Source organism: Stenella coeruleoalba (assembly GCF_951394435.1).
Source record: "Stenella coeruleoalba genome assembly, chromosome: 4".
Lineage (NCBI taxonomy): Eukaryota > Metazoa > Chordata > Mammalia > Artiodactyla > Delphinidae > Stenella > Stenella coeruleoalba.
Genome location: NC_137149.1, coordinates 82,287,653 through 82,302,976, shown reverse-complemented (window position 1 = coordinate 82,302,976; position 15,324 = coordinate 82,287,653). Strand labels below are relative to the sequence as shown.

The 15,324-nt window shown below is 32.9% G+C and overlaps 1 protein-coding gene across 1 annotated transcript in view; it reads left to right on the top strand.

Annotated features, from left to right (window-relative positions):
- TECRL (trans-2,3-enoyl-CoA reductase like) overlaps window positions 1–14,224 on the top strand; it is a gene marked incomplete at both ends in the record, with an annotated part of 91,687 nt that extends 77,463 nt beyond the window's left edge. The window contains 4 exons of the mRNA XM_079920493.1: window positions 4,393–4,450; window positions 12,537–12,622; window positions 13,173–13,218; window positions 14,097–14,224. Coding sequence (XP_079776619.1) covers window positions 4,393–4,450; window positions 12,537–12,622; window positions 13,173–13,218; window positions 14,097–14,224 — 318 coding nt within the window. The remainder of the gene's footprint in view (window positions 1–4,392; window positions 4,451–12,536; window positions 12,623–13,172; window positions 13,219–14,096) is intronic.
- Window positions 14,225–15,324: the final 1,100 nt, after the last annotated feature.

The following is a 15,324-nucleotide window of genomic DNA, read 5'->3' as shown; positions in this document are numbered from 1 at the left end:
AATATGATGTCTGAAATTTTTAAAAAAATCTTTCAGTTTTTCATTTTCAAAAGTATATTGGTTAAAGCAAAGAAAATACGATGGAGCAAAGACAGTCATAAGTGGTGCTGAAATGACTAGACATTCACATGCCAAAAAAAAAAAAAAATCTAGGCCTAGAACTTATACTCAACACAAAAATTGACTCAAAATGAATCACAGACCTAAATGTGAAACACAAAACTATAACATCCTTAGAAGATAACATAGGAGAAAACCTAGATGACTTTAGGTATAGCAATGACTTTTTAGATACAACACCAAAACACAATCCATGAAAGCAATAAGTGGTAAGCTAATTTATTAAAATGTAACACTGCTATGCAAAGACAATGTCAAGAGAATGAGAAGACAAGCATAGACTGCAAAAATAATTTGCAAATGACACATCTGATGAAATACTGTTATCCAAAATATAAAAAAAAAACTCTTAAAACTCAACAGTAAGACAAACAACTTGATTAAAAGATTGACCAAGACCTTAACCAATATTTCACAAAAGAAGATATACAGATGGCAAATAAGCATATGAAAAGATGCTCCACATCATCTGTCATCAGGGAAATGCAAATTAAGACAACATGATACCACTATACACCTATAGAATAGCCAAAATCCAAAACACTGATAACACCAAATGCTGGTGAGGATGTGGAACAATGAGAACTATCATTCACCGCTGATGAAAATGGCACGGCCATTTTAAAAAGACTGACATTTCTTACAAAACTAAACTTACTCTTACCATGTGATCCAGCAATCATGCTCCTTAGTATTACCCAGAGGAGTTGAAAACATATGTCTATACAAAGCCTTGCACAGGGATGTTTACAGCAGCTTTATTCATAATTGGAAAAATTTGGAAGCAGTAAAGATATCCTTCAGTAGGTGAATGGATAAATTGTGGTATATCCAGACAATGGGATAGTATTCAGTGTTAAAAAAAAAAAAAGAGCTATCAATCCATGAAAAAAATATGGAGGAACCTTAAATGTATATTTAAACCAATCTAAAAAGCTTATATACTGTATGATTCCAACTCTATGATATTCTGGAATAGCCAAAGCTCTGGTGACAGTAAAAAAAAAAGTCAGTGGTTTCCAGAAGTTGGGGGAGAAGGATGAACAGGAGGAGTACAGAGGATTTTTAGGGCAGTGACAATACTCTGTATGATACCATAATGATAGATAAATGTCACACATTTGTCCAAACATAGAATGTATAACACCAAGCAAACTGTAATGTAAACTGTGCACATCGGTTGATAATGATGTGTCAATGTAGGTTCATCAAATGTAACAAATGTACCAGTCTGATGGTGGGTGTTGATAATGAAGGAGGTTATGCATGTATTGGCAGGGAGTCTGTAAATCTCTGTAACTTCTCCTCAATTTTGCTGTGTACTTCACACTGCTCTAAAAAAATTGTCTTAATGAAAAAAAATCATAGGTTGGTATTCATACACTTTCTGTTAAACCAATAATTAATATATTGAATATATTTCTTCTGAAACACATGTATATTATCCTTTTTAAAAAATGGAATAAAAAAATGGAATCACATATAAGTGGGTTTCATAATTAAAGAGTAGAGATTAGGAATTAGAATAAAGTTCTATAATTTTATGATCATAGTAATATAAATTATCATAAGTTATGACTTAATGAATGCTGAGACAGTATACTGGCTTATAGTATCAAACAGTATTTCAGTGTATGTGATATACCTTATCCCTTACAGTAGAAACTAACTCTCCAAAAAGAAAAAAAAAGAGAAACTAACTTCCCAAGATCAGAGGAGTTGATATATTTTACAGGTGAAACTTTTTGTAATTATATATTTAGCCTAGATTTTCCTTATTTTTGAAATGTTTATTAAGGTAAAATAAATATAACAAAATTATAATTATTGTTATTATCATTATTATAGAGAAAAAATAGCCGAAACTCAAGCTTAAGAGTGTTAGAAATATTTTAGCAGATTCTGTTTCATATAAATTAGTAAAATGATTATCACATTGCTTAAATGATAAAGTTATAAGATATTAGAACTGCCAATAATTAATAATAATGCATATAAAAATGTAGGGATAACATATGCAGAAAAAAGATAGATTATGGTCATCCTCTAAAAATATTATGAGATCACAGAATAAAGGTTACTTGTTTTTGCTGTGGAAACTAAAAGTATTTTAGTTTGATAATATGACAGCCTGACTACTTGATTGATGGCTACAAATTCTATATTAGGGCATTTGTCTGCTGTTGTTTGTTTTTCTAAGACACATCACTTTCACTATTTAAAGCAGAGAATGCTTAACATGATGAAACTTGTTAGGAAGAGCAAGATATACATCTCCCTTCAAGTTGGTCTCCCTGGAACTTTTGTTTTGGTCATTGGCCACTGGCATCTTTGCTACAATGCCAACATGCTATGACTGAGTCACAATACAACCATCTCCCCTTATCTGTGGGGGATACATTCCAAGGCTCTCACTGAATGTCTGAAACCTCATATAGTACTGAACCCTATATATATCATGTATTTTTTCTTAACATACATAACTATGGCTAAGTTTAATTTATAAATTAAGCACAGCAAGAGAATGTCAGAACAGATTAGAATGGCCTGAGATTTCATCATGCTGCTCAGGATGGAGGGCAATTTAAAACATACAAATTAATATCTGTAATTTTCCATTTAATATTTTTGGACCTCAATTGACTGTGGGTAACTGAAACCACAGAAAGTGAAACTGCAGATAAGGGGGAGGGGCTACTGTGCCTAGTATTAAACAATAAGAATCTTACTGCTGAAATTTTATATATTCTGATACAATCTTGTCTTTCAACCTGAAAACAGTAGAACTTAATCAGGAATATTTTCAGAAAAATCTGTGGAGTACAATGTGATGCATGATATGTCACTTCTAATATATTAACCAAAGTGCTTTGTGGTTTATTAAAATTTAACATTCCCCACATTGTACATTGTTAAATGTTTAGGCGTACTGATTAAAAATAAAATTGTAATCTCAACGAACTGAGAGTACAAAGGGTGCTGAAAGAAGTAAAAATGCTTTCATTACATTCTGAATCAAAACATTTTTTAAATGATGATTTTTTCCATGTAAAAACTGTGATTTTTTTCAATTCTGTTAGCTGGAAATTTCATATTTCTTATTTATTCACCTAATGATAACTCTGAAGAAGAGAGTGGACTATTGAATCATTTTTCAAATGAATGCTACTGTGAAGCAACAAGTAGTCAATAAAGTTTTTATAAAATCAAGCACAAATGAATATTTTAAAATTTACTTTAAGCCACCCATATGCATCCAGGTACAAGTCTATTTGAATTTTTATCATTTACCATTCTAATGTTCTTTCTCACTTAAAACATTTTACCTAGTGGCTTCTTTTACTTTTAATTGTGGTAAAAATAAAAATATCATAACATTTACTATCTTAACCATTTTTAATGTACAGTTCAGTAGTGTTATGTATATTCATACTGTTGTGCGATAGCAATTTTAAAATCTAACCCATCTTGTTCTTCACAACTAAAGCAATTTTGGTAATATCTGTGGGTTGCTTATATTTTGGATAGCATAACCTGCTATTAATAACGTAGTATTTATATATTGAATACATACTTTGCATTGAACCAGGTAAGGTGTATATGACAGACAAAGGAAACAGTCCTATCTTCAGAGGCTACATGTTGCAAATTCAAACAGTATTAGCCCAGGAGATATTGTTAACCCTGAAGCTTCTTAGAGGGTCATAGTTGTCTACTAAACAGGGACAACTAGTGGAGTGTACATGATTAAGGGGTCAGGTGACAGACAAGCAACAAGTGACTTTGTGGGGCAGTACTGCTTACAATACATTTTCTAAACTGAGCTGAAACCAACCAGGAACCATACTACTACCCTTGCAGTGGAAGGGTTGCTACTGTGTTAGTAAACCTGGAATATACAAACCTATGCCAAATATATCTTTCAGTGATACGGCTTGTCTCTTCATGCTGTGAAAATTTACCTATTGTATCAAATACAAAGCAGATAATCAACAGGACCAGATTAACAAGGCAATTTGAACATAACTATCAAAAGGGATCAAGAATACCTTCAAAATCTCTACCTCAATGTAACTCATTCCTTTGATTCTACATATGTCCACAGCAGCTTCTTTCATTGTTAAAATACAAAATTTCTTCTTCTTACAGTTAGAGTAATAGTATATTTTTGGATCTTTAGAATCAATATGTTACATGGATATTTGTATATCTAAAAATGTATTTTTAAAAAAGACAAGTATATCACACTGAAAAGGTTGAAATGTTTTGCAGATTTGTGAAGCTGGAAATCATTTCATCAATGTAGTGTTGGCTCATCCCAATCACACAGGTTAGTCACTTTTTTTAATCTCCTCTAGAGTGAATTATGCTAATTGTTATTTTTTAAAGCAATAGTTGGAAACATTTAAGATTAGTATTCCCCAATTATTGCTCTTTTATGCCTAAGTTTTCAAAATATTTGAACTATATTATATTCCCTAATTATGGTTTCTCTAAAGTGAAGTGTGCATGTACAAACACAAACACACACACACACACAATCTCTCTGTCTCTCTCATTTAAATATATGAAGAAACAAACATGATTAAGAAGTAAAGAAGTATGAAATCCTTTGATGAATATCCACATTTCTTAGGTTAACTTTCAATTCTTAATCTAATTTGCACAGTATGTTACAATCCCACTGTATTTCAAATGACTTCTTAAACTTTTTCTAATAAAAGTGAATTTTCTCTGACAAATTCAACGGCAGTGAAATAGCAATGTTTGGGAGAACATTTTGAATTTACTGGTTTGCCAAAAGATTTGAAAAAATTTACACTGTCTATATAATTTAAAGGTATTTTTGGTAAATCAATACTCTCATTCAGGTTAAATTATAGGTAGGGATTCACAATGGCTTACTGTACATTGTACATAATTTAACTGTAATTTCCAATAGCAGTGGTCAACATTTGGATTTCATGTTTTTATCAATCTAGTTGCAAATATAAAGTTGTGTCTGTCTCTTCAAGTTTGTTTTAACTTGAATCTACCTGAATTTCTTAACATTTTCTTGTCTTGAACAGTTCTGGCAGGCTGGGGAAATATATGAAACACTTTCCAGAATATTTTTTTCTATAATACATAAAATTACAAAAGAAATTTATTATATTAGAATATTTGTGAACACATAAAAGCTGTAATATTATATATAACATAAATGTTTTGATTCCTACATTACATAACACTTTGATCAGTACCATATTGATAACCATAAATTATATATATGGAAATCTAAAACAACTGTAATATTATTTGAAAATATCTCTGCCTGAAAAAAATTAACAGAATAATGCAAATAGTATTGTGTTTTGTTGTCTGCATTTGTATTGAAGTAAATCTTGCATTTTATTTAGAGGTTAAATGCCATTTTTATCTAATCCAAATTCATAGATCTACTGATTTCTCTTTGGAAGTATGTGAAGCCCAGATGAAAAACTTCTGATAGTCTGATTTTTTTAAGTATAGAAGCAGAACACAACACAATTTTACAAAAATGCTAACATTGCCAACGTTATGAATATCACAACTTTTAGTCTTGACCCTGACTCTCTAACTGTGACTTTGCTCAAGTTTCTTCATCTATCTGGTATATGCAGTCATTACTTGAAAATGAAAATTTTAAATCATCACGTTTTCAAAGTCAAACTTTGGAAATGTTTATGTGAGAAAGACTTTTCTATGTGTGTGTGTATGCTTTTACTCCACCCTTTACCTTGCTTTGTATGTTGCTCTTGCCAAGTCAGAAGCCAATCTAATCTTCCCTCCTTGATTAATTGGCTTGGTCTTTTGCCTCTAGACTCAAGATACTTTTTCTTTATCACTGAAGTCTATTAATTTTGTACAGAGTTTTGCAGGATGTGTCTTAGATTTGATAATTCCAGATCAATTTTCCCAGAGACATGATGTAATCTTCTAGTAGGTTGACTCATGTCTTTGTTTTAATTCTAGAAAGTTTTCTTGTATTATAGTTGAAAATTTGGTTTGTTACATTGTGGACTGTGTGGAGAGGGTGGGGTTACATTACACGCATGTTACATCTGCCTCTATTTTATATATCTATCACTTTCTGTTTTTAACTTTTTAGATTTTTTTTCACTGTTTTTGTTCATCTACTTAATATCCCCTATTCTACTGAACATTCTACCCTTAGGCAAACTGAAAATATGTACCATATTAGTAATGTGATTTTTTCCTACAATTTAATTCTTGAGAAGAATCAACTATTTTTTTGTTCCTGTTTTGTCCATACCTATTTTGAGTTCTGGGATTTCTTAACAGTTATATTCTTTGTTGTCTGCAAATGCTTCTATGCATTAAATTTTTTCTCTGTTTTAATTTTTTGGGGAGTTATTTTTATCAGTTGGAAAAAGTTCTGGCTTTTGTTTTTATTCATATAAAAGCCTTATGTGAATACTGATCAACTTATATTCATTTTAAGAGTGTAGATTGTCCCTGAAGAGAAATAACAAGTGTTTTTAGAGATGGGGTGATTGAAGTGAAGTCTATAAAGAATAAAGTGTGCTCTGGAGGGGATGGGGTGTTTCATTGTGTCTTTTGATCCTCTATACACTCCTTTGTTTTCTAAATTCCTTAATTCCCAGAAATACTACCTTCTTTCCCTTCCCCTCTAAGCCTTCAAAGTATTTTCTCCTTTCTTAGAAGCAGTGCCTTCTAATATGAAAACCTCTGGACTCACTACTCTCAAATCATTTCATTTCAGTTCTCTGTATCCAGTGTCCTGATAACCTCAGGTCTCAGACGTTTTCTCAGAGTAAACCCTCTTCTTCTGATCATGAATTCTTGATATCTGCATACACAGTGCACTCTTTTTCCTTACATAAAATCCTTATCCAACTCTCAGTTCCTGTGTCACCTCTAAATGAGTCTCTGTTGCTCTTGGATTTTTATTTCCCCACTTACATATTAATTCAAGTTTGTAGTAATATCTGTACCTTAGATATGCTTTAGGCATGAATTATGGATTGGGGGACCATTTTATATTGACTGTTTAAGCAAGATGTCACAAAATGTGTTCCCCAGAAAACACAATTTGATATAGAACACATTTTTAAAATGCTTATTACAAAGTACTGAAAAAAAGGGAAGAATTGTGCCTAGTAGGAAACTGAGTTGTGATGTCTGAAGGATGGCCTCAGTCATTTCTCTAGGGTTATCTGAAACTAGGAGAACACTTCTGAGTTACCCTAAGTTGGAATGACTAGAGAAAAGGTAGGTTGGATTTGGGGCTCCCTGGAAATGGAGAAATTATCTAGGATAAGGCAGTTCTCTTTTGTCAAGGCCATCCTTTCAGAGGGTGTAATAGGTGAAAGCTTTCTGCTACCAGAAGAAATTTGAAAGAGACATATTTGTGGGAAATTACACAGCCTTCACTGCTGCACATGGCCTTGGTCTAACAACTGATTTGTACCATCTTCCTCCTCCACAAACTTCTAGATTCCCTTCACCCTCAACTGACACATTTAACAACTCAGGGATTATCTGTGGTATGACATGGACCCTCACTTGAGGGTCCTTATCAGGACATGGACATGGCCCTTGTCCATGGGTCAAGGGAATACCAGAGATGTCCAAATACTAGAGGCAAAATATACTCTTCTTACCCCACTGTATAACAGCAGGTTTACCTCCTTTTCATGATAGGATCAATTACTCTGCCAAGAGTAGTGATTCATTCCCCACAACACTGGGGTCTTCAGGTTTTAAGATCCTTGTTTCCAAGTGGAGAATTTTCTGTCATGGGACATGGGTTGATTCCTATTCAATTATAAACCTTATCTTATAGATTTAAAGGTGTACTTTGACCCTAAGTCAGCATTTCAACTGTGCCTTCAACAGATTAGCAAATTAATCCATCAGGTTGGCAATTTTTTTTTTTTTTGGCGGTACGCGGGCCTCTCGCTGTTGTGGCCTCTCCCATTGCGGAGCACAGGCTCCGGACGCGCAGGCTCAGCGGCCATGGCTCACGGGCCCAGCCACTCCGTGGCATGTGGGATCTTCCCGGACCGGGGCACGAACCCGTGTCCCCTGCATCAGCAGGCAGACTCCCAACCACTGCGCCACCAGGGAAGAGGTTGGCAACTTTTTGATGATGCTGTATTTGATATGAGAAATTGTTCCTTTGGTTATGGGCCCACTTCTGTACTTCCTTTTTGAAAAATGGATTTCTTAAAGTAACAGTGTATTGTGGATGGACCTAGAGTCTGTCATACAGAGTGAAGTAAGTCAGAAAGAGAAAAACAAATACCATATGCTAACACATATATATGGAATCTTAAAAAAAAATGGTTATGAAGAACCTAGGGACAGGACAGGAATAAAAACTCAGACATAATGAATGGGCTTGAGGACACAGGGAGGGGGAAGTGTAAGCTGGGACGAAGTGAGAAAGTGGCATGGACATATATATACTACCAAATGTAAAATAGATAGCTAGTGGGAAGCAGCGCATAGCACAGGGAGATCAGCTTGGTGCTTTGTGACCACCTAGAGGGGTGGGATAGGGAGGGTGGGAGGGAGATGCAAGAAGGAGGGAATATGGGGATATATGTATATGTATAGCTGATTCACTTTGTTATAAAGCAGAAACTAAAACACCATTGTAAAGCAATTATACTCCAATAAAGATGTTAAAACAAACAAACAAACAAATAGTGTATTGCGGAAGAGATGTGTTAATTGATCAAATACTGTGTAAATCCTCAGATAATAGGACTGACTCAGGACCTAAAGGAAGGAAAGGGAAATCCATTCACAGAGTATGTGTCATTTCCTGCAAATATGAATTGCTGCCTCTTTAAAAATAGAAGGTGTTCAACAAATCACCTTGCCATCAGGTTACTAGATCATATCTGTGCAGAATGGTGCCTTGTTACAGTCTAACTGGTGTTCTTTATTGGTGACAGTTTAGACACTTGGTAGCGGCAGTAGTTATATCTGCCCTGGTAAGTGGGAGCTCATGCTATTGAGGCCAAGTATAGCTTCCATCCCTGCCACCATACTCCATTCATGCACCCATACTAGCAATAAGTAATCCATTACAGAAACAGGCTGACAGTGACTGGCTAAGTCAAATTTTCTACCTGTTTGTCTCTTCCATCATTGATGCTCCCTTTGGGGCATTAACATGTGGTACACATATCTTCATATTTCATGGCCACTCATATTCATGGGCAGTCTTGCAATCCTTACTAGTTTGTCCATTTGACACTGCCTGTTATTTTATGTATAATGTAGATTGGATATATTTTGTTCAACTACAGAGACTCTGCCCACTGGGAGAATTTACCCCTCACTACTGTCTTTTAGGGTGTGACCCCTAAATGTGACTCTATTGTAGCCGCTGTGCATTTTGGCTTCCTCCCACATGCCAGCCAACTCATCCCTGAACTAAGCTCAAGGTCTTCCTCCTTTTCAGCTGGCCTGAAGGGATACCTAAGGTTTTCATGCATGTGAGTTAGGAGACATTTTGGCTCAACAGTGGTGTGTGACATGTCTGGATGCCTGGTAATGCAGCTTGTTTGTATCCTATTGCCTATTTTCAGTTTCATTCTGAATATATCACTTCTATCTTAAAATGAATTATTACTAGTCTTACCTAACCTTATGACTTGGTACATCTAACAGAACTCAGCTTATAGTGCTCAGTTAGGACCACATGGTCACTTGGTGTCCCTAGAGTAGAGTCTTAATTATACCAGGATTCAATAGCATTCCAGGACTATCTTGTCAAAGAGATATAATTCTGTGCTACAAAGCCATGGCCTGCTCTAGAATACCAAGGTTCAGGATTGTGATTATTCCATTGGGGCTAACCATAAGTTCCACATATTAAGTTTTTCCACCACTGATAAATTTAATATGTAGAGTCTACCTGATTATAAGTCCAAGTGCAGGAGTGCTTGCAGTAAAACTTGAACCTGCTGCAATTTTCTGCCTTGTGCCCTACTAAACTTTCACAGCTTTTTGTACTCCATGGTGTGCAGTTCAGAGGAGGTTTCCCTGGTGTATAATATACCTGCCAAACTAGAAGAGGCCTACAAGGCATTTTGCTTCCTTCTTAATGATATGGGTTTCAATTTGCCACACATTTTCTCTGTTTTGGAAAGGTTGCCCCACAATCATTTGGCCCCTAAATCTTTGTAGTGTTTATTAGCAACCCCCCTTCTGTGGACCACACATGTCTAAGTAAGGCCACCAGCATACTAAACACTTCTTACTCATTCAGTATGAATAGCATAATGTTATTGATCTAGTGATTTTCAGTGAGATGCCCAACCAACCTGGGTCTTCTTGAGCTATTTTTTAGCAAAGGGTGTGAGTATTAAACAATTAAAGAAAAACAAAACAAAACAAAAAAAAAAAAACAACTGAAACTCTATGCTATTGCCCATTTTAAAGAAAAGTAAACAATTCTGGCCTTCCTTTCTACTAGAGATGGAAAATACATTTGTCAATTCAGTGGCTATATCCATAGACCCAAGTTTGGGTTAATCTGCTTTAGTAAAGATATCATATCTGGTAATAAATTGCAATGGTGGATAATGTGTGATCAAGTTTGCAGTACTCCACTGTCACCCTCCTAAATACATCTGGCTTCTGCAGGACCTAAAGAAGTGAATTAAATGGAGATATAATGGAGAATATCATACAAACATACTTTAGATCTTAAATGTAGCATTAATCTCTCATTGGGATGCAGACTGTTTATATTTACAAAAGAATGAGTGCAATTTCAGAGGCTTCCACTTGGATTTCCCCACTAGCTCTTGCCCCAAAGGCCAGTAAATCAATGCACAATGGGATTATGCAAACTACAAAGTATGTATATTCCAATTATTCATTCAGTGTCTGGGGAAATAACCCCTATGAAGCAGTGGACTAACTGTGTTTAGCAGTCCTTAAAATGTAGGGATAGTCTACTCTCACTAGTATACAGTTCCCCAGACAGATGACCGTAGATAGTTTAGTGAAGTTATTTTAATGAATGATTGTGAGAATCCTTATATGTATACAGTTGTTTCCATGTTGCAGTCTTTCTCCCTGGGGTCCCAGACTGTTCTTCCATCAATGAGTTTAACTAGTTTAAGTCCAAAAACTGGGAAAGAAAACTAGGTTTTTCTGTGTCACAAGACACATTGGTTATTTAATCTGCAAACCACATCTGGAAGAAATGTGTGTTTGTGGATCCTGATCATTCCACTACCTCCAGGAATTGAACAGTCATAAACTGGCTTTAACCCAAATTACCTTGTGTGCACATTCTGCACCTGAAAGTCACTTACTATAACGTGGGTAGGTTCCTCAATTATCTTTCTTTTGATGAATATATGGAGCTACACAAAGATGTTTACATAAATGTTACCAAGAGAATCTGTACTATTAAATGGCGTACATATTTATCCTTATCTTGAAATGAGCAATGCATGAAATCTGCACATTGCCTAATATATTTTTCACTGTGATAGTTCAACAATAGTTACAATTTTGAAAACAACATACTGACATTTCATTATGACTTTAGAATTACAACTAAAAGAGATTAGTTGATGTGTTATCTGATTAAATCTTGCTATGGAGAATAAACAGTAATTTTATAATTCATATTTACTTTTACAAAATGTCATAGCTCAAAGTTCAACTTGAAATCATTATAAATTTGTTATCCAAAATATTTCTCAAAAAAATTTGAAAGGCAAAAAGTAGCTAACAAAAATCAAGTGACAATATGCTAAGTATAATGAGAGTTGTAAATAACAATCCTGATTACTGAGCAGAAATAATTTATATGGTATTTCTGAATATTAACTATACTGATATTCACTGTAATCCTCCTATGAGCGATTTTCATACTTTTCTGATATAAATGACATAACTATGAACTTCTCTTTGGATTTTCAGTAATTTAATAGAAAGAGGTTTGAGGTATTTAATATTCTCAACCAAAAATATATTCTTTGACACTAAAAGGAGAATAGGAAGAGGTATGCAATTGTGAAAACACATTTATGAATCTCAGTATGCAATACTGCTGCTCTACTTGATAAAGTAATATCTATATATTGTTTGATTTTAAAACTTAAACAATTGATTATTATGATGGTATTCTGTAATTTTACAGCAACATAGCTGTAGACATGGTCAGAAAATGATAGGGATACTATTTCAGTCAAAAGGTTATAACATTTGAAACTGGGTCTCTTCTGAGTAATTTGTGAAATAGGTTTCTGTAAATATATGATGACATTTCATGTGGTATATAGTTGTTCTAGGGAATTTAGAATTATACAATAAATATGTGATCAAATTTGCAATATGTAACATCATTGACATTTTACTCTACTTTTTAAAAGGAAATAATGCCTGTTTTCCAAGTCCAAATTATAACCCCTTTACGTGGATGTTTTTCCTGGTTTCATGTCCTAACTACACCTATGAGGTATGCTAGCTATGTATGCAAGTAACTGAACTTTATCTGATAATATACTAAATACATGTGTTTATGTACTTACATGTATTATAGATTAATATATATATATGATAATATGTGTATATGTTTTGTCTGTAGATATAGGTATAGCCAAAGATATAGATGATTATATAGATTTCAATTTAAGTTATAGGCATAGGAAACTGGAATAGTTCAACCTCAATTTTCCCTGCAGAATATAGAATATATGTGCATATATTTATCTAGATTTAAAGAAAATTTTATAATCATCATATAAAATGTCTTGAGAAGCTTCAGGATTTTATTTTTTATCAAAAATTTTGGAATAATGTCTCATTTTCTTATGAATATGATACTGTTTTATGGGATTGTTTAATAACTTTATTATATTTAACAACAAAATTATTGTCTTTAGGAAATTTATTTCTACTTAGAATTTTCCTACTGTTTAGTTTTTAAATTACCTATTTAATTTCACAAGTGAGCAAATTTCTAGACTGACTATCAATATTTGTTAATTTATGTTTTAATCTAACAGATTGGATCATGGATTAGTTTCACAGTCATGACGCAAACATTGCCAGGTGAGATCTGTGTTTACTGACATTTAATTGAAGTAGATACACCTTTAGGAGAAGTGATTTCTGAGAACAGATTGTATGGTACTAAAATTAGGCATGTTTGTAAAGGGATTTTTTGCCTTTATTTTTAGTTTGGATTTTTTTAGCAGTATTAAAATATATTGGAACATTATTTACTATGCATCTCTATATAATTGTGGCTTAATCCAAGCTAGAAAATGTAGTCCAAATATATTTATTAAGCAACAAGCTTTTGTTAAAAAGGAGTGGTAATAATAATACACTTCATTTTAAACCCTCTCTTGTGCATGTGCACAGACTTGCATGTACTGTGTCTTCAAGTGTTCATATGCATCTGTGAAGGGAAAGCTGGGAGCATGAATGTGTAATCTTGAACGCTGGTCATTTTAACACACAAGGAAGTTAAATTGTAATGAACTCCATGTATTAAAGGGATATGTGTCACATCCTTTTCATCAATTCTTTGTTCCACTGTACAAAAATGTGGATTAAAATTAATGCTGCTTGTCGTATGTGTGTATGTGTGTGTAGAAGTATTTTATACACATATGAAAAACTATTATTGAAAAATTCAAGGATATTTTTAAATTCCTTATTTGGGAGTATTTTGTGGCAGTGGGATGTAAAAAACATAGATTTATTTTGATCTCTATATACTTTTTATGTTTATTCAGCTATGCAATAAATATTGATTGAATGTATATGATGCTAGGCAATATACATGAGTAAAGAAAATTGATAGAGAACTATGCAACACGAGAAATATTTTAAGAAGTATATATGATTTTTTTTCTAATATAGCTTGCTACATCCATAATAAAAATAAGAAATAAAGAACAATTATTTCTTTTTTCTTCTAGTTGGGATTTTTACACTTCTGATGAGTATCCAGATGTCTTTGTGGGCACAAAAGAAACATAAGATGTATCTGAAGAAATTCAGTTCTTATATGCATAGGAAATCAGCAATGATTCCATTTATACTGTAAGAAAAAATAAGTGATCTTATCTCATATACAGAAAGCAGTATATAAACTCACTAAATCAAACTTGATAAAGGATAGTTGCCTATTATGCTCCAGAAACTCACAAACAACAGTATTTTTTGCTTGAGTAAAAATACAAAATGGTAGACTCTAGCTGAATTTAGAGTAATAAACTTGAGGTAAATGAAAAGTAGAAATTATCGATATAACTAATGGTAAATAGCATCCAGTATGTTTGCAAGAGACTGATCCTTGAATGAAATGTTCTTACTGCATTAAATATTTCATAACTATTTGCTTAAGACCATTTAGAATATCTGAATTTTAAAAAGTAAATATTTTAAAAAGTTGTAACATTTAAATCACTTGAATCTTACATATTATTTTGATAGTAATTTAATTTTTTTCTTTATTGTTCAATATGTTATTGAGAAATATCAAATGTCTTATGTCAGTAGTTCAATTTCCTATATTAAAAGTTAAATATTTTTAATTAGCCATGAATCTTATTCATAACATATACATTGTATATCATTCTGAAATTATAACAATCAAAATATTTTCTAGACATTACTTATTAAATCATTTGAATATACTATATTGAAATATATATTTATACATACATCATATTTATATATGCATATATATAGAAATATATATATATTTCAAATGGATTATATGTGATGATGAAGAGAGAGTGCATTGGAACTTTGAGATTTAGAGTGGAAAGATTTTTTGCTTTATTTTCATATTTTTAAATTCTTATGTCTTCTCAAAGTCAGTGTGGTATGTGTATGAGTGTGTATGTAAATATGCATATATATTTTGACAAGGAGAGGGATGATATTACAAAAATTAAATACATATTAGGTAAATATTTTTTAAAATCTTAGTTTATTCATATTTAAATTGGGATTATTTACATTGGTTAATTTCTAGAGCCTTTCCAATTATTAGATATAAATGTATCTAGATAAACGGATAGATAGATGATAGATGGATATACATATATCAATATATCCTCATTAAAGCGTTTAGATATATACATATATGACAAAATATCCTTGGTAAAGGTAGGTCTATATGCATTCTGTGGGTGTTTA